The 27,922-nt window shown below is 41.5% G+C and overlaps 1 protein-coding gene across 1 annotated transcript in view; it reads right to left on the bottom strand.

Annotated features, from left to right (window-relative positions):
• FRAS1 (Fraser extracellular matrix complex subunit 1) overlaps window positions 1-27,922 on the bottom strand; it is a 508,994-nt gene that overhangs the window by 252,736 nt on the left and 228,336 nt on the right. The window contains exons 10-14 of the mRNA XM_052641724.1: window positions 23,782-23,871; window positions 21,852-21,887; window positions 20,404-20,551; window positions 18,518-18,661; window positions 16,901-17,035 (exon numbers count right to left, since the gene is read on the bottom strand). Of these exons, the coding sequence (XP_052497684.1) occupies window positions 16,901-17,035; window positions 18,518-18,661; window positions 20,404-20,551; window positions 21,852-21,887; window positions 23,782-23,871 (553 nt within the window). The remainder of the gene's footprint in view (window positions 1-16,900; window positions 17,036-18,517; window positions 18,662-20,403; window positions 20,552-21,851; window positions 21,888-23,781; window positions 23,872-27,922) is intronic.

The following is a 27,922-nucleotide window of genomic DNA, read 5'->3' as shown; positions in this document are numbered from 1 at the left end:
CTCTGCATTCAGATGCTTATATCTTTCCTTTTCTCCTTGGCTTTTCGCCTCTCTTCTTTTCACAGCTATTTGTAAGGCCTCCCCAGACAGCCATTTTGCTTTTTTGCATTTCTTTTCCATGGGGATGTTCTTGATCCCTGTCTCCTGTACAATGTCACAAACCTCATTCCATAGTTCATCAGGCACTCTATCTATCAGATCTAGGCCCTTAAATCTATTTCACACTTCCACTGTATACTCATAAGGGATTTGATTTAGGTCATACCTGAATGGTCTAGCGGTTTTCCCTACTTTCTTCAATTTAAGTCTGAATTTGGCAATAAGGAGTTCATGATCTGAGCCAGTCAGCTCCTGGTCTTGTTTTTGTTGACTGTATAGAGCTTCTCCAACCTTGGCTGCAAAGAATATAATCAATCTGATTTCGGTGTTGACCATCTGGTGATGTCCATGTGTAGAGTCTTCTCTTGTGTTGTTGGAAGAGGGTGTTTGCTATGACCAGTGCATTTTCTTGGCAAAATTCTATTAGCCTTTGCCCTGCTTCATTCCATATTCCAAGGCCAAATTTGCCTGTTACTCCAGGTGTTTCTTGACTTCCTACTTTTGCATTCCAGTCCCCTATAATGAAAAGGACATCTTTTTTGTGTATTAGTTCTAAAAGGTCTGGTAGGTCTTCATAAAACCGTTCAACTTCAGTTTGTTCTGCGTTACTGGTTTGGGCATAGACTTGGATAACTGTGATATTGAATGGTTTGCCTTGGAAACGAACAGAGATAATTCTGTCGTTTTTGAGATTGCATCCAAGTACTGCATTTCGGACTCTTTTGTTGACCATGATGGCTACTCCATTTATTCTGAGGGATTCCTGCCTGCAGTAGTAGATATAATGGTCATCTGAGTTAAATTCACCCATTCCAGTCCATTTTACTTCGCTGATTCCTAGAATGTAGACGTTCACCCTTGCCATCTCTTGTTTGACCACTTCCAATTTGCCTTGATTCATGGAATCAATCAAGAAAATGTACCAGGTCAGGGTGAGGCCCTGTGTGTGTGTGTGTGTGTGTGTGTGTGTGTGTGTGTGTGTGTGTGTGTGTGTGTGTGTGTGTCCAGAGTATGCTGTGTGTGTGTACCCTGCCTTACCTCTAGACTGGATTTTGTTGGTTGAGAATTAATCAGATTGGTGCTCAAACTTGGAATAAGTGCAGGCGGCTGCAAGCCGGCTCCCTAAGTGCGTCCGAGAGGGAGCTACCCTGCGTCCGAGGTCAGGGTTGGCGGCCGAGAGGAGATACCCCACGTCTGAGGTCAGTGGCGGCCGGGAGGAGCTACCCCGTGTCCAAGGTCAGGGGGCGGTGGCCGGGAGGAGACACCCCGTGTCTGAGGTCGGGGCGGCCGGGAGGAGACACTCCGTGTCTGAGGCCAGTGGCGGCCAGGAGGAGACACCCCGCGTCCGAGGTCAGGGGCGGCCAGGAGAAGCCACCCCGAGCCTGAGGCCAGGGCCGGCGGCCAGGATGAGCAACCCGAGGAGTGGTGGCTGCGCAGGCACAGGAGGGCCTAGAGGAGCTATCCCACGTTGAAGGTCAGGAACGGAGGTGGTAAGGAGATACCTCTCGTACAAGGTAAGGAACAGCGGCTGTGCTTTGCTGGAGCAGCCATGAAGAGATACCCCACGCCAAGGTAAGAGAAACCCAAGTAAGATGGTAAGTGTTGCAAGAGGGCATCAGAGGGCAGAGACACTGAAACCATACTCACAGAAAACTAGTCAGTCTAATCACACTAGAACCACAGCCTTGTCTAACTCAATGAAACCAAGCCATGCCTGCGGGGCAACCCAAGACGGGTGGGTCATGGTGGAGAGGCCTGACAGAATGTGGTCCGCTGGAGAAGGGAATGGCAAGCCACTTCAGTATTCTTGCCTTGAGAACCCCATGAACAGTAGGAAAATGCCTTTCTAGTAGAAGTGCAAATGAAAACTTCTTTAAAAGAGAATAATATGTTAACATGTGTCAAAAGATTAAATATGTGCATATCTATACTTGGACCCATTGTCTAATAATTTACTTTAATCAAATATATTTGAGTCTGTGCTTAGTCACTCAGACATGTCCAACTCTTTGCGACTCCATGGAATGCAGCCCTCCAGGCTCCTCTGTCCATAGGATTCTCCAGGCAAGAATACTGGAGTGGGTTGCCATGCCCTCCTCCAGGGGATCTTCCTAATCAAGGGACTGAACCCAGCTGCTCCGCATTGCAGATTCTTTAACCACAATTCTACTAAAAATATTTACATTGTGGTTATTTATGACAATAGAAAAATTAGGAAGAAATGTCAAACAACAGAGGATTAGTTCAATGAATTCTTGCAGAGCCACAGATCGAAAGTTATACAACAGGTTTCAAAAGACACTGTAGAAGGATGATAAATAACATGGGGAAAGCAGGCAATAAAACCATATAGATAGTGTGACTTTACTTTTGAAAAATAAATTCATCTGTGTGTGTGTGTGTGTGTGCACAACACACACAAACTACATAAATTAGGAAGACATTCACCAGAATACTAACAGCTATTGGGAGAGCTTGAGTCAGGGATTTTCACAGATTTTATGCACCTTGAATTTTACTGACTTTATTAGATGAATTCATTTGGTGTTTACGGGAAAAAAATTACTAAAGGAGAAAAAAAAGCCTGCAGTCATTTCCTCTAAGGCACAAGCTGGGTAAATAGGTAGTTAATCTATTAACCACATTCATGATACAGCTGAATGATTCACCCATCTTGGGTAACGTATTTATATTTTTAGCAGGGTCTTCCATAGACAGAGAGCTTGAATGGAAGGAGCAACTTTCCAGCTGAAGGAGGCTTCGGCAAATCCACATGGAGAGAGATTTACAAGCAGGCTAGCTCTTCAAAGGCACGTAAGTCAGAGGATGAAGGCAGACATCCCTTTCACCAGTAACACTCCTCAGGTTATCTTTTCCGTCTGCTGCCCCTCTACCTGTCCTCCTAAATCTGCAACCCAGCACACCCTGAAGATTTTCAAATGCAGTGACCACCTATGCTGAACTTGACAGCCAAAGGGAATTCTCAGATGGCACTGATCCACGGTGACTGCTGGCAACCCTCAACTCCCTGGGGTTTTCTTCAGCCCGTGTAAACTAAATGGATATCGATTTTTCTAGCAATACCTTGAGTCTACTTGTCTATAGAAACTAAAGAGCCAAAGGAGGGACCCACCAGCCCGTATCAAGCTTTCTTTCAATGGTGCCCAGACTTCCTGGCCACACATGTGCAGCCTGCTCAGAACTGGGTGGCGATTAGTGTGGAGGCACTGGGTTACCTGTGGGTGGCATAAAAAGGGAGGGGAGGGTAGAACATGGAGGGTGCTGGTGGTAGGGGATGGGGAAGAGAGAGATGGAATGTACAAATGTATGCCATACAGTCTAGCTGAAATAACTGAGAACCCTAGGAACCGGGCAGAAAGCCAGAAGACTTGTCACTACTTTGTAATCCATAGCTGAAATATTTGAGGGTTCAGATGTGTCAGGAAGAATGGGATCTGTCTGGAAGATAAACTCCCTTGTACTTGTGGCAGGCTTTCTCTGCTGGTATGTGATACGTCTGTTCCATCATCTGTCTTTGGCCGCACAGCAAAGTCCTATAAGCAGCACAGACAAACACAGTCTGTTGGAACCTGATAGAGCAAAGGTCCCAGGCAAAGTACCACCAGCTGCTTTTTCCTTCCTCTCTCCATTTATCATTTACAAGAATGTACAGAGAGGGAGGGGATTTGGAATATCATTGTCACCTGCTTCACTAGACCCAGCTAGCTTACTCAGGAAAAGAACATTCTAGAAGGACAATCTGCCAGGAGCCAGCGTGAGGAACTCCGCCCATGGCAAAGGTCATGAGGAAGGAGGCTTGGCATATGCAAAGGCATGATCAAGCCTCAGGAGACCCCCTGTTCCCGAGCATCTACCCCAAAACCAGAGTCTGTTTTATGCTCTCCCCCATAACCATCTTTCTCGGAGAAGGAGTAAACGTGCAGCTCCAAGGCAATAAAAATTCTTGGGTGTGACAAGAGTGTTTCAGCTTACGGACTCCTCCGAAGGTTATCTAGCCTGCCTGTATAGGTTCGTCCGGCCACATGTGATTGTTTACAGCCTCCCAATCTGAGAGGCATGAGATGTTTTAGACTTACTAAAGGCAAATTCTTTTGGGGAGTTGGAAATTATTAGTATAGTGGGTTGGTTAGGAATTATATTGGTGAAGGGTTTTTCATTTGTTGTGCCAATAATTGCTGCTAATTCCCTGCCCTGGGTGTGACAAGAGTGTCTTAGATCAAACCTCTCTGCTGACAGACTAGCTTGCGTGACAGGCTTATCCATACTCCAGCCACTACACACATGATTGTTTACTACCTCTCAACCATAAACAGCACAGCGAGTTTTGGAGTATTTTGAGAGTCTTAATTAGCATAGGGCTTTTTTCATTGTTGAGTCAATGACTGCCACCAGGCCTCCATATCCTTAGGCACCTGGGAATATATTAATTAATGTATTTAGAATATAGAAAAGGAAATATAGTAGTTTTTAAGGTTAGCAATACTAGACTTTTTGAGTTAATGAATTTTCTCTTTTGTAATAGATCAATGTATTTTGTTATAAATCACTGTGTCCTTGCTATGTAAAAATGTAACTTTATCACTATCTTAAGACTAAATAGATCTTACGGGGAGCATTGGTGAAAGGATTTTCATTTGTTGGGCTGATGTTTGCTGCTAAATCTCCATATTCCCTGCCCTTATAATGAATATAACTAACATATAGGAGATATAAGTATTAACCTTTAAGCATATAGGAGAAATAAGTATTAACCTTTACGATTAATCATGTTAAGCTTGGGTTAAATAAATTCCTTTTTTGATTGTAACTCACTACACCCTCATCCTATAGGAATATAACTTTATTTGGAGGGTAGTGCCTGGTTTAAGAAAAAACACCCTTGGAAAAAATAAGTTTCTTGGTTATCAGAAAGAAAGGATCATTAAATGTCAGCAGGTTTCATGGCCAGAAGATGATGTAAAATCCCTAAGACCTTTTTATGTGAAGCACCTGATTTTGATAAAGGTCAGGACTGCTGACCCCCGCGTGACTCTGTATTCATCCCTATGTGTAACAAAAGGTATATAAGCAAACCCCAAAATAAAGAAATTGGATCAGTTTCTGGAAAGACTGATTTTTCTCATGTTGTTCTTTTTTGCTCCCCGTTTTTCTGGCTGAATTCCCATCTGGAGCGTGGGTGCTCGCCACATCTACTTACTTGCCCCGGTTTTCAAGCCCACACAAGAAGGAGCCCAAGGAGGGGCACCTTCCAATATTCAAGTGGCACTGGTGGCCCAACGTAGATGGTGCAAATTCTTTGTCTTGGAATTTTATTGGTATCCCATGTAAACTAAGTTATTCAGCCCCTTTTTCTCTCCTACAATTTTCTGGCCAAATTCCCATCTGGTGCATGGGTACCCACCAAGCCTATTAATTTTGCCTGGGCTTCTAAGATCAGACCGGGGGGCCTCAGTGCCTCCTCTCCTTCGGGAGAACGGGATGACGCCTGAGGCCTACATAGGTGGTGATTGGTATTCCATATGAACCAAGTTATTCAACCACTTTTTCTCTGCTAATTTTTTAATCCCTCTCTATCTGTAATTAAATAAGTTATTTCCAAGGACGCCGATGCCGTCCCCACCTTCGAATTCCCTGGATCCACTGGGGCTGGACCCCGGCAAGCAGCGCCCAGCTAGCTTACTCAGGAAAAGAACAATTCTAGAAGGACAATCCTATTGCCTTCCCTTCTGAGTGGCTTAAAATACCCCATGGATACCAACCAAGTTCCAGGGACAAGTTTTTGTTTTTGTTTTTGTTTTAAGAATTACTGTTTCAACCTGAGGCCAGTAACACTGATGAACACAGATGCAAAAATCCTCAATAAAATTCTAGCAAACAGAATCCAGCAACATATTAAAAATATCATACATCTAGACCAAGTGGGATTTATCCCAGGGATGCAAGGATTCTTCAATGTTCACAAAGCAATCAATGTGATTCACCATATTAACAAATTAAAAGATAAGAGCCATATGATTATCTCAGTAGATGCAGAGAAATTCTTTGACAAAATTCAACACTCATTTATGATAAAAAAAAATCTCCAGAAAGCAGGCACAGAAGGAACATACCTCAACATAATAAAAGCCATATACAACCAACCTACAGCAAACATTATCCTCAATGGTGAAAAATTGAAAGCATTTCTTCCAAAATCAGGAACAAGACAAGGGTGCCCACTCTCACCACTACTATTCAACATAGTTTTGGAGGTCCTAGCCACAGCAATCAGAGAAGAAAAAGAAATAAAAGGAATACAGATTGGAAAAGAAGAAGTAAAACTCTCACTGTTTGCAAGTGACATGATCCTCTACACAGAAAACTCTAAAGGCACCACCAGGAAATTACTAGAGCTAATCAATGCATACAGTAAAGTTGCAGGATACAAAATTAATACACACAAATCCCTTGTATTCCTATACACTAACAACGAGAAAACAGAAAGAGAAATTAAGGAAATTATCCCACTCACCATTGCAATGAAAAGAATAAAATACTGAGGAATACATTTACCTAAAGAAACAAGACTTATATGTAGAAAACTATACAACACTGAAGAAAGAAATCAAAGATGACACAAATAGATGGAGAAATATACCATATTCTTGGCCTGGAAGAATCAATATAGTGAAAATGAGTATACTACCCAAAGCAATCTAGAGATTAAATGCAATCCCTATCAAGCTACCAATGGTATTATTCACAGAATTAGAGCAAATAACTTCATAATTTGTACAGAAACACAGAAAACCTCAAATAGCAAAAGCAATCTTGAGAAAGAAGAATGGAACTGGAGAAATCTATCTGCCTGACTTCAGACTATACTACAAAGCTACAGTCATCAGGACAGTATGGTACTGGCACAAAGACAGAAATACAGGTAAATGGAATAAAACAGAAAGCCCAGAGATAAATCCATGCACCTATGGACACCTTATCTTTGCCAAAGGAGGCAAAAATAAACAATGGAGAAAAAAAATGTCTTTAACAAGTGGTGCTGGAAAACTGTCAGCCACCTGTAAAAGTATGAAACTAGACCACTTTCTAACACCATACACAAAAAAATAAACTCAACATGGATTAAAGACCCAAATGTAAGACCAGAAGCTATAAAACTCTTAGAGGAAAACATAGGCAGAACACTCTCAAATATAAATCACAGCAAGATCCTCTATGACCCACTTCCCACATTAATGGAAATGAAATAAAAACAAAAATAAACAAATAGGACCTAGTTGAATTTAAAAGCTTTTGCACAACGAAGGAAACTATAAGCAAGGTGAAAAGGCAGCCTTCAGAATGGGAGAAAATAACAGCAAACAAAGCAACTGACAAAGAATTAATCTCCAAAATATACAAGCAGTTCATGCAGCTCAATATCAGAAAAATAAATGACCCAATTAAAAAATGAGCCAAAGAACCAAACAGACATTTCTCCAAAGAAGACATACAGATGGCTAACAAACACATGAAAAGATGCTCAACATCACTCATTATCAGAGAAATGCAAATCAAAACCACAATGAGGTACCATCTCACACCAGTCAGAATGGCTGCCATCAAAAAGTCTACAAACAATAAATGCTGGAGAGGGTGTGGAGAAAAGGGAACCCTCTTACACACCCTTTCCTTAAAAAACTGAAAATAGAGCTGCCATACGACCCAGCAAGGGCATACACACCGAGGAAACCAAATTGAAAGAGACACATATACCCCAATGTTAATTGCAGCACTGTTTACAACAGCTAGGACATAGAAGCAACCTAGATGTCCATTGGCAGACACATGGATAAGGAAGTTATGGTACATATATACAATAAAATGTTACTCAGCTCTAAAATAGAACACATTTGAGTCAGTTCTAGTGAGGTAGATGAAACTGGAGCCTATTATACAGAGCGAAGTAAGCCAGAAAAAGAAATACCAATACAGTATATTAATGCATATATATGGAATTTAGAAAGATGGTAATGACAACCCTATATGCAAGGCAGCAAAAGAGACACAGATATAAAGAATAGACTTTTGCACTCTGTGGGAGAAGGCAAGGGTGGGATGATTTGAGAGAACAGCATTGAAACATGTATATTACCGTATGTAAAATAGATGACCAGTCAAGCATGAAACAAGGCACTCAAACCCGGTGCACTGGGACAACCCAGAGGGATGGGATGGGGAGGGATGTGGGAGGGGGGTTCAGGACAGGGGGACACATGTACACCCATGGCTGATTCATGTCAATGTATGGCAAAAACCACCACAGTATTGTAAAGTAATTAGCCTCCAATCAAAATAAATTAATTTAAAAAATAAAGAAATATCATGAGGCATTGAAAAAAAAAAGAAACCATATGTAAAATAGATGACCAGTGCCAGTTCAATGAATGAAGCAGGGAACTCAAAGCTGGTGCTCTAGGACAACCCAGAGGGATGGGATGGGGAGGGAGGTAAGAGGGGGGTTCAGGATAGTGGGACACATGTACACCCATGGCTGATTCATGTCGATGTATGGCAAAAACCACCACAATATTGTAAAGTAATTAGCCTCCAATTAAAATAAATTAATTAATTAAAAAAAAAGAATCACCATTTCAGCACTCACAAGCCACCCAATTATCTTAGAGAAGAGGAAAATGAAGACAAGAAAAAGAGGGGTGGGGAAAAAATAAGATTCTGTAATTTTTCCTGAGGCTGTGCCTAGTTAGGAACTGCTGACAGGGAGTAAATAATAGAAGATAAATGGAAGTCAGGTTAAGGAAGCCAGAGTCTAGGCATGCCTATACACTCTTCTACTTTCTCCTCTGTGCAGTGGTTTAAAAACTGTTTTTTCAATCAAAAATTGTTGCAAAGTGTCTTATATGTACCTAGCATTGTGGGGAATTCAGAAAGACAAGATCTGCCCTTGCCTTAATAATCACTCACTTTCTACAACAGACTTATAAACTGTCTGTATAGCACTGAAAGAAACGAATTCATATAGTGGTAACTATTTGAAGCAATGTATTTACTTATTTAATGACACTCTTCTCCAGTTGAGAACCTAATCCTGAATCACAGGGTGGTTTTTTTGTCACTTGACTGTAGTCTCCTAGTGCCTGGGACACGGGAGAGCCTCAGCAAATACTTGTTGCATAAACAGAGTAGAGGAGATGGGACTATCACTTGAAGCAGTATATATATCTTTACAAGATATTCAGCAGCTAAGTGAGAAATCATAATTGCTGTAGAATACCAGAGGTTTGAACATGCATATGATATTCCCAGATGGTGCTAGAGGTAAAGGACCCACCTGCTAATGCAGGAAAAGTAAGAAACACAGGTTCAATCCCTGGGTTGGGAAGATCCCCTGGAGGAGGGCATGGCAACCCACTCCAGTATTCTTGCCTGGAGAATTCCATGGACAAAGTAGCCTGGTGGGCTACTGTCCATAGGGTCACAAAGAGTCAGATGCGACTGAAGCGACTTAGTATGCACGATGTAAAAAGCAGAACAAAGTAAGTAAAGACACAGTGGCAGGATGTGCTGAGCCCCAGACTGAATGAGTGATCTAGGAGTGAAAAATGGGGACTGACTCTCCAACTCTGGAAGGTGTGGAGGGACCATGGAGGATATCAGCTTCACAATGGCCACACCAACAGAACAGGAAGGATCCCGCATTCTAGAGGATTTCAGGACAGCAGTTTCATAAATGCCTTTGACAAGAGATTCGTCCTGGGCACGGCAGGTTGGGCTCAGCCACATACACAATATTATGCCAAGACCCAGCAAGTACTGCTTTGCACCTGGTTCTCCGGGGTCAGTGATGCCGCTGCTGCTAAGTCGCTTCAGTCGTGTCCGACTCTGTGCGACCCCATAGACAGCAGCCCACCAGGCTCCCCCATCCCTGGGATTCTCCAGGCAAGAACATGGAGTGGGTTCCCATTTCCTTCTCCAATACATGAAAGTGAAAAGTGAAAGTGAAGTTGCTCAGTCTTGTCCCATCCTCAGTGACCCCATGGACTGCAGCCTTCCAGCCTCCTCCATTCATGGGATTTTCCAGGCAAGAGTACTGGAGTGGGATGCATTGCCTTCTCTGGGGCCAGTTCTACGTGTCCACAAATTCCAACAAATAATTAACTTTAGATGTTCTTCCATTCAAACTACAACTTCTAAATCTCAGCTAAGTCAGCATCCTATACGTAAATTTTACAGGTTTTCTTTTCATAAGCTTTCCCTCTGAATGTAGTATAATATTGGTGAAGAAACAAGTCATTCTAGACTTTCATCATTTGATTGAAGCATTTAAAGAAAATGATTTTAATTTGTTGTGATGAATACAATAAACTGTTCCCCATATTATATTTACTTCTCCATAATATACAAAAGTTATTTAAAATCAGACACAAAGGGCACAAAATCCTTTGTTTCCTAATGCAAGCTATTTGATTTGCATCTGCATAAATTGAAAAACAAAGGAATATATTTGATAAGGACAATGCTGGTAAGTCACTCCAGTCGTGTCTGACTCTGTGCGACCCCAGAGACGGCAGCCCTCCAGGCTCCCCCGTCCCTGGGATTCTCCAGGCAAGAACACTGGAGTGGGCTGCCATTTCCTTCTCCAATGCATGAAAGTGAAAAGTCAAAGTGAAGTCACTCAGTCATGTCCGACTCTTCGTGACCCCATGTACTGCAGCCTACCAGGCTCCTCCATCCATGGGATTTTCCAGGCAAGAGTACTGGAGTGGGGTGCCATTGCCTTCTCCAGATAAGGACAATAGCTGCCTTTTATTGTTCAAGTGGGGTTTCTCAGGTGGCACTAGTGGTAAGGAACCTGCCTGCCAATGCAGGAGAGATAAGAGATGTGGATTTCAATCCTGGGTGGGTAAGACCCCTGGAGGAGGGCATAGCAACACACTCCAGTATTCTTGACTGGAGTATCCCATGCATACAGGAGCCTGGCACGCTACAATCCATAGGGTTGCAAAGAGTTGGACACGACTGAAATGACTTAGCAAGCATGCACTGGCCACATACCATGTGTCAGTCATAATATATTTACATTTTCAAACATCTTTTCTAACCTTCATATTAGTGGCTTAAAGTAAATAATATTAACCCCACTTTATAGCTGAGAAAACTGAGGCTCAAGGTGGTTAAATGACTTGCCCAAACATAGAGCAAAAAGTAGTAGCGTTGAGATTCAAAATGACGCCCCTCACACAAATCTAAAAACTGTTCAATTGCTTGATTCTTTAAGTTTCAAAATCTAAGACCATACAGCAATCCTACATAGAATGAGTTACATAGGTTTCTGTGTGTTTTTATTTTTCACACCTCTGCAAAGCAGCAGCTAACCCTGCCCTGATTGCCAGCTCACTATAGGCAAACATAGAGCCTTATTTATCTTCATATTCCCTAGATCTTGAGCAGTGGTCAACAGAGGATAAATGGAGTTGGGGACAAGGAACAGGAAAGACAAGGGGAAGCAGAAATCCAAGTCTCCAAACATACATGGAGGGTTTCCAGGTGCCAGGTGTCATCTTAATCAACACATGTGAATTCACTCATTTAAGCTACACAACAATGCTGTGGGGTAGACATTACTGCCTCCACTTTAGCCACAAGCAGTTGAAACACAGAGTTACAGAACAGGCTGTTTGAAGCAACAGAGCCCAGATCGGAATCCCGGTGGTTTGTCTCCACTTGAGCAAGGTGTCACCCTCCCTCCCATCTCTGGGTCTGCAGAGTGAAGGCAGCACCTGCCAGGGGCGCACACAGCTCCATCCTCCAACCTTTGTGATACATATTTTTAAAATGGGCTAAATTCTACTCATTATCTACTCAGAGTCAACAGTCTTGAGCTATTCATTTCAAACCAATCTTCTCTGGTGTGTGTTAATGTAGTTGTTCTAACTTCTTATGGGCTCTTATATCTATGATCTATGTGAACAGTTTAACAGTCCCACCAGAGTGAGAAAGAAGTTGATTGAAAAGAGGGGTGAGACAGACATGAAAGAATGTTCTCAGGACAGGCGAGCTCAGTCTGGATCCAGATTTAGATTTAATACCAAGGTTTTTAAGAAGAAGCAATGAAACTACCACTCTGATAGAAAGAATACAGTAAGTCTAAGACAAGTGGTACCCAACAGCCATGGTGGAAGGGTACAGGGCCATGTGGCATAGAGTAAGGGCAAACAACATCCATACATGGGTCAAGCTTGACCATGTGGTCAGGGCTAAGAGATGGGCTGTTAATTCCTGGAAATGGGTCACAACAGGACAAGTGGCAGGAACCAGAGTAGAAACTCAATACTAGGACCTGATGTCCATGGGGTCAAAAAGGAATGTTGGACCAGATCTAGTTGGCACCAAAAGAAGTTTAGGGGTTAAGGAAGATGCCTGAGTGCCACACCCAAAGGGTGAGTTCTGGGCATCAGGAGGGTGATTACTCCTTGGCCCTCTCTTACTGTGGGACAGAGACAACTTCCAGATTGTCTATCTCCAATTTAGATGGATATAAAGCCTGGGTGGTGCTGAGCCTTCAGGTAAAGTTGTCAAAGCATTAAACTCTCAAGTTGAAGCACTGACTGGTGGGCGACACAAAATGTGATTTATAATTATGCTATTCAGTTTAATCAAGCACAAGATTATAACAATAATGTGAATATATGTACACATGTACATGTTTGTAGGCATATGCGTATATGTGTGTCTATACCACAAAACTCAAGGGAAAAGAAATAATGATAAAAGCTCCTAAGGATGTGGTTCTCAGGTAGGACTCAGACCCTTCTTTGACCTCCCTCTGGTTTACTTTCTCGACTCTTTTCTTGAACAGTCATGGGTCTATGTGCCTCTTGGGTCTGCCTAGAAATTCTCATTCTGTCTCATATGCAACATGGTGAGCATGAATATTAATCAGCTAATTTCTGGTAATGAGTTCTCTCAGCACGTGTTCGTTTTCTTTTGCTTTTGATGGGTCAATAAAGTGGCAATTAACGCCAGCCAGAACATAAATGATTCTGGCAGAAGGAATCAATCCAGAAAAACCATAAAATGGCAGGCTTCATTTTGAAAAGTTTAGCACTCTGAATGAGCACTGGTTGATCAACTTCGAAGGTCAGTGGTGAAAAAACACTCAAAATAGTGCAAAGCACAAATATTACAAAAAAAAAAAATCTGATAATGAGAAAGTTTATTTGGAAAGATTATTTGGGCAATCTCACCATCAAACGAGTATATGGAAATTGGTCACAAGTTTAGCCTTAATTTTTAAGATCGTTCTTTCTTCTCTCTCTCCTCTTGCTCTCTTTTTTCTTCTCATTTTATGCATAAAAATGCAACCAGGCTGAACTAAAGCAAATTGGTTTAATTCCCTGGAGGGTGCATGAACAAATTTTCCCAGCAACTTTCTACTAAGGCATTTGTGTATGGGCATGTGGATGGAATGTGGAAGCAGTCAGCTACGTAAACCAGTAATCAAATGAAACATTACCCATTTTAAAGTGCCCTGAAACCACATTAACAACACCAATTAAAACACTGTGCTTGGGAGGAAGGAAAGTGGCCAAAAAAGAAAAAAGTAAACATGTATGTGGGACATTTGGCCGAGGTGGAGGAGGTATGGGGGGAAAATAAAATCTAGGGGGAATTACTTCCCTTTCAAAGGCAAATCGGTTGTAAGAGTGCTAGCAGGAGGTCTCTTTGATGGGATAGAAGAAAGGAATAAAGAATACATTCAATAATTTCATCAAATTGAAATTTCAGCAGTTTACCTAAATTGCCGAACCACTAGACACTTTAAAAAGCGTTCGTATGCACCCACTTTAAACCTTTTCTAAAATAACCAGTAAATAGAATGGGATTGTAATAAACATTAAGAGTTCTTTTCTCTTTTGTGGCTGACACTGCTGTCAAAAAGCTGGTCCTTCAAGGATCACCAAGGGGTAGGACATTCCTTCATCACTCAAACACTTATTCAACAAATGTCAAACAAATCTGAACCCTTTGTGCAGCCCATGATGTTGGGGATACAGAAATAAAGAATTCTAGATTTCAAAAAGCCCCCGTGTCAGACTCAGAAGCCAGGATGATTCCCTTTCTGTAATGTGACTGGCTCCAGGCCCACTATCCTCACATCCACATGGCACACACAGTACGAGTGTTTCCTTTCAAGGTGGTTTCCACAGTCCTGTGGATTCTGCCCATAACCATGACCAGGAGTGGAGACGGCCAGCAGTCTCCTCCAAGAGGGACTTTCACCTGGCCTTGGAGCTCATTCAGCCTGCGCACCTAAAGAATACCATGCACTGACTTTTTTTTTTCCCAGCAGATAACTAGAATTTATTCATCTTGCACAACCAAAATTTTAGACTTGCTGTACCGCTGCTGCTAAGTCGCTTCACTCGTGTCCGACTCTGTGTGACCCCATAGATGGCAGCCCACCAGGCTCCCCCATCCCTGGGATTCTCTAGGCAAGAATACTGGAGTGGGTTGCCATTTCCTTCTCCAATGCATGAAAGTGAAAAGTCAAAGTGAAGTCGCTCAGTCATGTCCGACTCTTCGTGACCCCACGGACTGTAGCCTACCAGGCTCCTCCATCCATGGGATTTTCCAGGCAAGAGTACTGGAGTGGGGTGCCATTGCCTTCTCCAATGCCAGGAATCCATTTTTTTTTTTTTTTTTGCCGATGGCAACTGCCCTTCTACTCTTTGCTTCTGTCAGTTTTGTTATGTTAGATACTTCAATATGTCATCGTTGTTTAGTCACTAAATCATGTCCGACTCTTTTTTGACCCCATGGACTGTACCCCACCAGGCTCCTCTGTCCATGGGGATTTCCCAGGCAAGAATACTGCAGTAGGCTGCCATTTCCTTCTCCAGGGGATCATCCTGACCCAGGGATGAAACCTGGATCTCCTGCACTGGCAGGCAGGTTCTTTACTTACCACTGAGTCATCAGGAAAACCAAGGTACCTCAAATAAGGGGTATTATAGAGCATCCATCCTTCTGTGACTGGCTTATTTCATTTAGTACAATGTCACCAATTCAACCACATTATCTCATATGGAAGATTTTCTTCTTTTTTAAGGCTGAATAATATTCCACTGCATACACAGACTATATTTTGTTTATCTGCTTATCCACAAGTGGACATGTAAATTGCTTTTATTACTTAGATAGCCTAGATAGCACTGGTTCTCCATTTTCCCTCCAACTTTTCTGAAAATCTAACCAAGGACATGAAAGAAAGGAGCCTACTAGCTGACCCTCAGACTGGCCCATCTCCCAGTTCCTGTCACATCCCTGCCCTTTGGCTCAGCTGCAGAATGCAGCTACCACAGTTCTCTGGGATGACACCCAAGACCCACCTTCTGGTCCATCTGCCTCTTCAGGTTTTCCTGCCACTACACACCCTGCCTTAGGTTCTGGGAACACCTGATTCCCTGTCTCTTTCAAAAGACAAACTTAGGATTCTGTCCATTTCTTTGTTCTCACCATCACACCTCCCTCTATTTCTGCATTTTAAAAAATTCTTTATACATTTACTCTTTTACTTGTACCCATGATTATAATCACTATTGAAAAAATAGTCATGTATAAAAAATAAATTAAATCATATTATGACTAGTCCCACCTCCAAAGATGGTTAAGATACTAAAATTTCAACTATATTGTAATAAAAAATATAGAGTTAAAAATATAAACAAGGACTTCTCTGGTAATCCAGTGGTTAAGAATACACCTGCCAACGCAAGAGACATGGGTTCAATCTCTGGTCCAGGAAGATATCACATGCCACAGGGCAACCAAGCCCATGCATGAGAACTACTGAGGACCAAGAGCTTTAGGGTGCAGGCTCTGCAATAAGAGAAGTCACTCCAATGAGAAGCCCAGCCTGCACATCGCAACTGAAGAGCAGCCCCGCTCATAGCAACTGGAGAAAGCCCATGAGCAGCAATGATGACCAAACAGCCACAAAATAAATAAATAAAATTTTAAAAACCAAAAATTAGGCATATAAAGCTACTAAAGTAATAAATACTAATACATATGCTAAGTAGGCAGATACTAAAGTAGGAGCAAACTTAAAAGCCTACTTTTATTTGTCCAAGTTTCTGGTTTCTGTTTCTCCCTCTCTAAGTGAAAGTAAAGCTTAAAAATATATAAATATAGTTCCTCTTCATTTAAGTCCTGTGTTCTTATACCATGAAGGAATCTGACTTAACAACTTTTTAAAATGACAATCTGAGACAAAGTATTTTGTTTGTCATTGTTGAGTTGCTAAGTTGTGTCGGACTCTGCATCCCTAAGGACTGTAGCCCAACAGGCTCCTCTGTCCATGGGATTTCCCGGCCAAGAATACTGGAGTGGGTAGCCATTCCCTTTTCCAAGGGATCTTCCTGACCCAGCGATCAGACTCAGGTCTCCTGCACTGCAGGCAGATTCTTTACCATGTGAGCCACCTGGGAAGCCCAAGTCAAAGTATAATGTTCATCAGATACTGTCCCAGGGCCCCCAGATATGTGCAAAAGGACGTCTAGAAATCACATCACAATGTACATCACTAAAGCACTAATAAAATTATAAAAACACTGTTTGTCAGGTCTCTCGTCTACTGTTCTCACACCATCAGGAATCACATTCAGAATTTTTTCTCCTGCTTGAAAAGCTGCTTATAGCTCCGGGTGGCCCCAGGTAGTTAGGGGGCAGGGGGTGGCTTTTTCAGTGGCCTGCTTGACCATGGCAAGTCAGGGCTTACCTGCACAGGAGCGGTGGTCTTGGTAGAAGCTGATCCCACATGTGGACACACACTGGCCCTCCTGCATCAGCAGGGGAGGTTGGCAGGACGAGCACTCGAGCCCACTGGTGCAGGTGGAGCAGTGTGGCTGGCAGGCTGGCTCGACAAGGGTGGGAGAAAGAGAAAGGGAACCTTTCATTAGTTCAAGTGCACTGCCCTGGTGGCAGTGCCTACACAGACCAATTCTGGAGACACAGAGAATCAGGAAGGCAGGAAAACAACTCTACCTGCCTTCATTTACACAGCATATATTTCATGCCAGGCAATGCACAAAGTGCTTTATGTATATAAACGTATTTAATCTTCACAACAACGCTATGAGATAGAGTACCAATCCCAATGTTACAAATGACGAGCAAGCTCACAGAGGCAAAATAATCTGCTCAAGATCAAGGTCACATGAAGCTGGCATTGGAAGCAAGGCAGTTAGGCTCAAGGGTCTTGCTCTTCTCTTCATATCCATTTGCCCCCAATAGCTTTCTCACTCAATCATTTACAAGAATACCCCTTATTCAGAGATAAAAATAACTTCCAAGGAAGCTGAAGATTATGAATCAGGAGAGAGAGTAGGCAGAAATGAATAATTACAAAAATAATAAAAGCAGTTGACGACATCTAACGTCGTCTAAAGATCTAACGACATCCTAGACACTATTCTAGGCACTTGACGTGTACTCACACATGTAATCCCCACAATGCCTCCTGAGGAAGGTACCAGAATCACCCCACTTTATAGGTAAGAATGCTGAGGTGCAGAGAGGTTCTACTCACAGCCAGGGTGTAAACCTACACATTCTAAAATGGATAATTAACCCCCTGAGTTAGAGATAGGAGAAAAAGTAACTATGATTTGGCCTCAACCAAGCCCAATTCTCCCAGTAAGAGCTCCCTCTCATATGTATTATGTGATTCACTTGTGCCTGATTCTGTGTAACCCTATGGACTGTGGCCCGCCAGGCTCCTCTGAACATGGGATTCTCCAGGCAAGGATATTGAAGTGGGTAGCTATTTCCTTCTCCAGGAGATCCTTCCGAACCAGGGATCGAGCCCGCATCTCTCACATCTCCTGCAGACAGGTTCTTTGTCAATAGTGCCACCTTGGAAGCCCCACATGTACTATAAGCATTCTGAAATGCACATGAACCCCCTCTGGATCCTCTGGTAACCCACAAGAGCTAAGCTCTGTTACCAATTATCTGTGTGATATTAAGCAAGCCAGCTCATTCTCTGGTCCACAGATTCCCCATTAGCAAAACAATAAAGTTCTAGTAAGTGCTCTCGAAGGTCATGTTACCTCTGAAGTTCTATCTTGGATTAACTGATGACTATCCTCGAAAGTGAGAAATCCAGCCACGACTACCTAGTAAACATCTGACTGCCCCATCATCTCTTAATACCTCCCGGTAAGCATGGAAACATCCATCAAATGTGGGATGGGTGTAAAGAGGTCAAGGAGCCTACGGATGACATTACCCCCTTCTCATGGTTTTTGGAAGTTGTGCGTTTCCCGCACCATGACCCCACCCAGGATACCAGTGAACCTCAGTCCCTCCCTGGGTAGTCTGCCTGGAGCCGTACCTAAACAGAAAGCACCAGCTTGGTAAAACCCCAGACCACAGCTGTGCACACACTGTCCATTCCTCAGCAACTTGGTGGGATCCTGGCAGAGGTCACAGTGGTCTGGAGACTGAGAGCAGGTCAAGCAGTCTGGGTGGCAACGAACTATGATCAAGGACAAAGAAGAGGAGAACTCAGTAAAGACCATACAATTTCTCTTACCTCCTTCTAACAAGGGATTTATGGGGTTATGTGGATCTGTATAGCATATCAAGAAAACTCTGGGTATGTATGAGAAAGGACTCCAAATAGCAAAACTGATTTCAATACAAGATTTCAAGGAACTGCTCCTTGTCTAAAAAACACTGTGTTCAAAGTGAAGACATTAAAAACAACACCAAACTAACCCTTTGCTGACAATTTACCACCAAGTTCAGTGATGAGCCCAATGACTGGTAATGAGGTTTGAAATCTTGAAGAAAAAGAAGAAAAAAGTGGCTGCATTTTTAAGAAAATAATAACTGTTTTTCAACAGTGTAGGTTTTATGCATGAAAAGGGCTATAGACGATCTGTAAAAAATATGGAGAAAACTCTGGGGATGAAAAAGGACTCCAAATAGCAAAATTGATTTCAATGTAAGATTTCTAGGAATTGCTCCTTGTTTGAAATACAATCACTGTGTCCCCAAAGTGAAAACATTAAAAACATTACCAAACTAGGCCTTTTCATGCTTCTGTCTCCTCCTAGAATACCGCTAGAAACAGGAAGGACTAGTTCCAGGATAGATGATCTAAGCAGATTCAATGATTTATAATTTCCTAGAAGTTTTTCCTAACCTTTGATGTGCATAAAGGTTAAAACATAAAACTTACACTACTGAAAAAGTTATTATATTCTTAAAAAAAAAAATACAGCCATTTTTTTCTTCTTTTTCTCCAAGATTTCAAACCTCATTACCAGTCACTAGGATCATCACTGAACTTGGTAAGTTGTCAGCACAGGACTACTTTTAGGTTTCACAGTTGTCAAGGACCTGATTTTCAAGGTTTGGGAAATTATAATACGCTACATATTTGTTTTGGAAAGCCCAAAGAGTCACTTTGGTGAGGGTAAAGTAACGAAACCCTGCCATTGCCATGGTTTTCCCATGATAAACTCTTCACGGAAACACTGATTAGCCAAAATATGTTGAGTGCCACAAGTGCAACTGCCAATATGAAAAGCTGCAACTCACAGATGAAAACAATTAATTATGAAATATGAGTGCAAGAAAATGCCACTTCTCCAAGGCAGACTGAGCTCTCAGGCAAATTACTGCTCAGCCAGACCAACTCCAGGGCTTGCCAACAATTATTAACTGGAACTAATTCAACCCCAGGTGATTTGAAGGCAGAGTTGCAGAACAAGTAGATAAAATTTTCTTTTGGAAGAAATTAATGGGTCCTTCAACTTCAAAAACCCATTTGAGAACTCCAAAAGGAACCATATGTTTAATAGTTCATCTAAAGAAATGAACATCCATAACAAACTTGCAACAATTTTTCTTTGATCTGTGACAACGAAGCAGTCCTAGTAACCATATTTGCCTTTACAAGTTTTCGAACATTATTGTATTTGATTTTCACAATAATTTTGCAAGGAAAATAAGGCCGTTTTATCAACAAGAACATGAGGATTCAGAGAGGACCAATGACTTCTGCAAGGTCACATACTCATAATCAGCTGAGTTTGGCAAACACAAGGACCAAGATTAATTAGTGTCATTTGTTAGAAAAAATTAAGAAGAAACAAACAAACCGAGTGAGTGAGTAGAGAAAAATAAGCAAGGGGCAGGAGGAGAGGAGATCTCTTTGAATTGTGTGGCAGTAAGGACAGCTCAGCAGACATAAAATGGTCATGGACCCACCTGATGTGCATTCGGGACAGCACTGTCCCTCCACCGCCTGGGCTAGTGTGGCCACCGGGCATGGAGGACAAGAGGGCTCGTAGCAAGTTACCTGAGCCCCCCGGCACTCACACACCTTGCAAGGGCCATCCTCCCACTTCTCTCCCTCCTGCAGGAGACAGCAAAGAAGGACGTTGTTATCAAAGTGCAGAGATTCAGAAGCCAGGTGGCTGGTGGAGAACGCATGATTTCCATAAGGGTCAAAGTGAAGGCTCCTGATTAGTACAATGTCAAACCTAACTGAAACAGGACATCAGTAGAAAAGTTCAAGCCAGTCAATCCTAAAGGAAATCAACCCTGAATATTCATTGCAAGGACTGATGCTGAAGATGAAGCTCCAATCCTTTGGCCATCTGATGGAAAGAGCCAACTTATTGGAAAAGACCTTGATACTGGGAGAGATTGAAGGCAAAAGGAGAAGGGGATAGCAGAGGATGAGAGAGTTAGATAGCATCACTGACTCAGTTAACATGAATTTGAGCAAACTCTGGGAGAAAATGGAAGCCAGAGGAGCCTGGCGTGCTACAGTCCATGGGGTTGCAAAGAGTCGGACATGACTTAGTGACCGAACAACAACAAGAGTTATAAATTTAAAAGGATAGCATCTCCCCTTCTTTGTTCATTATTGATTTATTTTAAAGTAGAACCCAGGCAGAAAGATAAAGTGTGAAAGCATTCTGGGGCTTCCAGAATATGCAAGAAGCATATAACACTTGTTTCTCAACCTATCTCAGCAAAACCAAACCAAAACAAAAACACCGGAAGGGATTACTGTGTACCTGGTGATTAGCAGGTGCATTAAATACAATCTTTATAACAACAGTAGGAAGCAGGTTAAAATGCTGAATTTCCTTATTGTTACTATAGTAAGAGCACCAGTAGGGTCACGTATTCTTACAGTGACAGCTCTGGCATACCCACATTTAGTGGGCTGTGGATGTGCCATGGGCTTTCTCACACTAAATATTCTTTTCAGCCAAGCAAATGATGCTAATAAACATTAGTTGACAGAGCGTCCAAAGTGAATTATAAAGAGCAATTCCTTTCTGCTCACTGTACTATTCACCCTGGAGATAGAAAAGAGACAAAAGTTCCTACCAGAATGTTTGGGGACATGAAGGAGGTATTGTTAAAGAGAATAAAAGGGCATACTTTAAAATAAAGTTTTGATAAAATGTTTACTGAGTCAGTTGATGCTAAGCATTCTGAACAATTAATGTGACAGTATTTAGCAAAAGTTCAATGAATCAGTCTTTGTTATCATTACAAGTCTTAATCCCAGACCATAGTGCCATCAAATATGACTATCAAAAATACTGAGCATTAAAGTTTTCCAGGATGGTTTATGTAGATCACTGCTTAAAATAATTTTGTACATATTTATCTACAAGCTAAAAATTTATACTTACTGGAATACGTTTAACTTTACTTGCATTTGAGGACATCTAGGAACAAAGCAAAACAGAAATATATTTATTTTTATACTACTAAAAACACCATTAGGCTGATCTAGGCATTTTTTCAATAGGAAATATCCATTTTTCCCTAAGTAACAAGAACCTTCAGTCACAGTTTATGAACATAAATAAAATATATATCAAAAACAAGAAAAGCATACCAGTATGAGGTGAAGACAATATGCCTAGGAAATATTTTTGAATTCTCATTCTCACTTTGTGCTGGAGTATTTGGCTTCAATTCCCCTCAATATGAAGGACTTCGCAGGCAAGAGACCTAAGCTTGTAAGAGCAAATTCTTGAAACTTCTATGGTACTGCAGCATCATGGGAATTTGTGCTTATTTAAAACAACTTGCTTTTATTGAATTCTACTGGGCTTTATTTACCTTCAAAAATGGATAGGAAAATTAATACTGTGATAAAGAGAGAAAACACAACTTCAATATTTATAGGGAACCTTTAATCTCCTAAATTCTTAGGAAACAAAGGTAACTAAATTATGTTATATCGATATGAAGCAAACAATGCCAAGAGCATGATAATAATAATAATAATCTTAAGCTTCTTTATATGCCAGGTATTGTTCTAACTTTATATGTATCATCTCAATAGACCCATGAGATAACTACTATTTTTATCTCTCTCGCTGAGGATTAAGTAACTTGCCCAAGGTCATTGTCAGTATGTGGCAAAATAGGGGTTTGAATTTAGAGCTCGCATGTTTTAACCCTATACCACACAGCATCCCCAGCTTATATAAAACACTGGCAAGTCGACGGGTGCAATTTACCCAGATCACAAGAGAAAAAGGTGTAGGAATCAGTTCACCAGTCAAAGCACCTAATCCTAATAGTGATAATCCCACTTTGACTGGTCAGTGAAGCAGCTGTAGCTATGATTAACAGATGTGCTTTTTAAGTACACATTTAATTTATCAATATTCCAAGAAGCCCACATGGAAAATAAGAGCTATAAAGATAGAGCAAATTTGAAGAGATTAAGATAAATATGTTTCCCTGGGGGTATAGAAGAAAAAACAAGTACAGACTTAGGAATAAATAAAACCTTAACTAATAGTTTTGCTCTACATCCAACACATCAAAATCCTTTCAGCTCTACCTACAGCATAAACCCAGAGCCTGATCGCTTTAGATCACTGCCTCCCTAGACCAAACCACCACCACTCTCCAGACTACTACAAAACCTTCTAACCGAAACACTAGTATCAGCCTCACCTCCTTTGTCACTTGCCCATACGTTGGCCAATGTGCTTTTCTCACAAGTAAGCCCCTCACAGCCCTGCTCTGCTCAAGACTGTCCAGCAGCTCTCATCTGTGTCCGGTGTCTCCTGCACCTCATCTCAGAGCCTTTCCCCCTCACTCCCCTGGTTCCAGCCAAACTCACTTTCTTGCTGTTTCTTGGACCTGCCAAGCACACTTCTGCTTCACTGTTTTTTCCTTTGCTGATTCCTCTTCCCGGTATGTATCCCCCTCCAACATATCCCTGGCTCACTCCCTCAGCGTCTTCTTTCAGGTTTTGCTCGAATTTCTCTTCATGAGAGGACTGCCCCCATCATCTGAAATAAAAGACGCCTCTCTCCCCTCAGTTACTACCCAGCTGGTTTATTTTCAAAGTGGTGCCCGTCACCACCCAACACATGTGTTTATTGTCTATGCGCCCACCATGAAACAAAAGCTCCTGGGGAGCAGGGGCTCTGCCTGTGGCAAGGGCTTCTGTATCTCCAGTGCCTGGCACAACAGTGCAATCATGTTTGTTAAACAAGTGAATGGGTAAAAGAAATGAGAAGGTAATGCCCCCTTATTAAACTAATTTCCAAAGATTCATTTTTATTAGTCTTCGGTTATTAGCCCGATACTCACAAATTCTGCATTTTCTTTGTAAACACAATAACCATTCCTTGAAATGCATTCAGGACAGCATTTTCCCTCTAAGTGAATTAATTCTTCACCCTGCAGAATAAAGGTTGCAGAAATACACATCAAATTAACATCTCCAGGGAGCAGCACTAAATTGCGAAGTGGCTGAATTCCCTAAGTAGAATGGAAAGCCATGACACACCCCTCTGCTTTGGCTCATGACTTATTGCATCTCCCCTGTGCTATGTCCCTATGAAAAGCCTAGTCAATACAGCTCACCCCTTCCTCCAAGGGTTTTTTTCTTTCCAGTTCTGATGATCTTTGTATATGATTTCCTACCCATGACCAGGAACTCCCATTAAGAAGAAAGGCCACAAGTAATCTTGTAGTCATGGAAAGTTATGAGTTTCAAAAAAGGACCTTAAATTTATGTTCAAGGTTTGAACTTGTGATTTGATTTCATTAACAGTGCTCAAATCACACCAACATTTTCCCTTGAATACAAAATCAGGCACATCCCTATATGCATAGATGAAGTCTCAGGCATAAATTAAACAGCAGAAAACTAATTTCTATTCAATATTCTGAAACTGTTCTCCAATTCACATAATCACGATTTTAAAAATTACAAGACGAAGGAAAGAAATGCCACACTAGGAAGGCAGATATTAAACTTTCAAAGCCATCATTTTATCACTTTTAACTTATCAAAATCAATCATTTCAATTGTTTATTATAAAATAAATGCTTACTCTAAAAATAATTCTGAATTCCATAACTTAGAAAACATAATTTCATTAAACATAAGTCCTACCTCCCATGAAATCTGCTATTAAAAAGACAAGCTTTATTTACAGCTTTTCATATGCATATAGTAGCATCTAATATCTGTAGGCTAAAGAGTATTCTTTAAAACACTTCCCACTTTCTAAAGATGTATCTACTTTTTAAAAAATGATGATGTTTCTTTACATGAAGACATTATTTAATTTGTGATCTATATTACATTTGAAGTGTAAAAACCGTGTTTAGGTAAAAACTGAATAATGTAAAATTGCATAAACAGAATAATCACAGTATTTATATTTAAAAATACTGTGCACTAAAGAAAAATATGAAAGAAAAGCATTGGTTGTCTTTCAATTGTAGCATTATGAATGGATTTTAAAGTCTCTTTTCTACTTCTCTTGAGCCTTCAATTTTCTAAGTGAATATGTATTATTTTAATGAAACTATCACTTTTAAAAGAAACAAAAATATATGAATGACTATAATTTTTATAATATCTAAAAAGTTATTTCAGAAAGGAAGGGGTTAGATAGATCACCATTCCTCAAAATTTCATGCCAGTCAGAGGGTGCTACAGGGAGCAGACGTATTTACATATAAATTGTTTTGCAGAAACGTGACAAATCAGCTGGTAGTGAAGGCCTAACCTACGAACACAGAGAAATTTGCTTTCCAAGCATATAAAGGGGTTTATAAACGTGTAATCTAAGTCACTTAAAACAATGTTTTGAAACAAGACAGAGTACGTGTCCTTCCATTAAAGTTGAAATGCATGAGACATTCTTGAGTGCCTACTACAATATAAACAGACAAAACCGAAAATGGAGCCTGCATCACTGTGATAAGGCAAAGAAGGTAGCTTTTCTGAGTTTTCAAAAGCTCCTGAAAATAACCACTAGCCCTGCTCCTAGGGAGTGAGGATGCAGTTTCGATGAGTCAGGAAGTTCTAAATAGATTTGCTATTTAAAGACATCTAGAAGGCAATGGCACCCCACTCCAGTGCTCTTGTCTGGAAAATCCCATGGACGGAGGAGCCTGGTAGGCTGCAGTCATGGGGTCGCTAAGAGTCAGACATGACTGAGTGACTTCACTTTCACTTTTCACTTTCATGCATTGGAGAAGACAAGGGCAACCCACTCCAGTGTTCTTGCCTGGAGAATCCCAGGGACAGGGGAGCCTGGTGGGCTGCCGTCTCTGGGGTCGCACAGAATCAGACATGACTGAAGTGACTTAGCAGTAGCAGCAGATGCCCCAAACTTCATCAGTTCACTGCGATGAGGAGCTTGCTCCAATTAGCATCAGACTTTGGCTTTGAGAAAAATTGCTTTGTGAAACAAAACTGACTCTTCTTTTTAAGAGGATTCTGCTGCATAGGCCAGATGGAATCTGCTAACCCCTCACCACTGAATCACACCAGTATCCATCCATCAGATACAGACTTTGTCATTCCACCAACCTGCCCACTGCAAGAGAAAACATTCTTTTGAGGGAATTTTCCTCTGCTGGAGAAAGGAAAAGCACCTCACGTTGACAGCATGACTACCTTCTTCCATGTCTTTTGCTATAAACTTTGATTCCCTTACCATTTTATCTCTCATATATGAATGTGAGGTCTTTAAAAAAAAATGGCAAATTGACTTCTTCATTTGAATTCATGCTCAAAGATAATACTAAATAGAGAAACATGGAAATCATCCTGTTACGCTATTCTACTGCTGATTTACTTATATTTCAATGTCTAGGGATTTGGTTTTATACATCAATGACAAAGGTCATGCCACTTGATCCTTTTTCAACAAAGAAAAACTGTTTGCTATTTCAATGCTATCATAACACTGCTGTTGATAATAATGCAATAATTATTACAATGGTGATGCTGCACAATTTTGCCTCTTTCTCTAGAAGTTTACTTTTCTGCACCTTTGTGGATATAGACATAGACTTATTCTACCTTTGGTATGAAGATTAGAAATCAGATGACCTTGATATATCTTAGAATAGGCAGAAAGTGGGGTAGAATTGAGTAAAAATACCAATAGCATACTTTTACTGCTCGCCTTGGCAAATGTCATCATTTTCTCCAGGTGCTCCTAACGCATTTTATTCATGTTAATTCCTAATCATTGGTGTCATTGCATATTATAATTCCTATGTATGTATCCGATTTCCCTCAAAAAGCCTGGGAACTCTTGAGATTAAAATGTATCTTCTTCATCTTGTTATCTCCAAGCTACACAGAAGTTCAAAAGTGAGTATCCCAGGCTTTCACAAGGTCATTGAGAAAGTGAAAGTGTTAGTCACTCAGTCGTGTCCGATTCTTTGCGATCCCATGGACTGTAGCCCACCAGGCGCCTCTATCAAATTCTCCAGGCAAGAATATTAGAGTGGGTTGCCATTTCCTTTTATGGGGGATCTTCCTGACCCAGGGATCAAACCCATGTCTCCTGCATTGCAGGCAGATTCTTTACCATCAGAGCCACTAGGGAAGACACTTAAGTGACTTTCGCACAAGGTCATTAAGTATAGCTATTTACGGAAGTACGGCATAGAAAGAAGGCTAAGGGATATTTTTTGCACGGTTTAGTTTTGGTTAAAATTTCCCACCTGGTAGTACATTCAGTGTAGAATCCAGGGTCTTCAAACAATATGTGCTAATTGATTAAAGATCTGGAGAAATAGGCTAAAGGCATTAGAACTCAATTCATAAAAGAGAAGACGAGTGGGCGTGGGCAGAGAATGAGAGGCGGGTGAGACAGTGCCATGGGGTGACCTGCAGAACATTGAGACCCATTCCACTGGCTTCAGCGGCTGCTCCCCCACCTAAGAACAGAGGAGAGGGCCTGGTTTATGCCACCACAGCAGGAGACTGGCAGGCACTCGCAAATGCATTAACACTGGGTGGTGGGGGTGGGGTGGGGGGCAAATTATTTCCTGTGAGTGAGACTCTTGCTATAGACCTGACTGAAACTAGGTGGTTAAGGGACCCACCCTACCAGATCACCTCTCCCCGATTTTCCACAAACCCTGGGATATCAGACAAATTAAAACCTTGGAAATAACTCAGCATCCTCTGGGCAGACTGCCAAGGCCAGGAAGCCCAGTCTTGGCCTGAGAGAGAGAGGGGGAAACAGAAGAGGGCCCTGACCAGGGTTTTTCTCATCTTCATCCAACCATTCTGATTCCCCTGATGTGAAGAACAGCAATGAAAAGGCATGCGGAGGGAAATAAATCTGCGAAAGGCGAGGCCCTCTTTACCTAAATGTGTCTCAGCTCAGCTGAGACACTGAAGTAGGAGGCAGCATGAAAAAAGAGCTCTGTTGCTGACAGCCCTGCTTGATAGGCTGTTCCTCCCCAG

The sequence above is a fragment of the Budorcas taxicolor genome, chromosome 6 (genome assembly GCF_023091745.1).
Source record: "Budorcas taxicolor isolate Tak-1 chromosome 6, Takin1.1, whole genome shotgun sequence".
In the NCBI taxonomy this organism is placed as follows: Eukaryota; Metazoa; Chordata; class Mammalia; order Artiodactyla; family Bovidae; genus Budorcas; species Budorcas taxicolor.
Note: the sequence above shows the minus strand (reverse complement) of the source record. Positions and strands in the feature narration are given on the sequence as shown.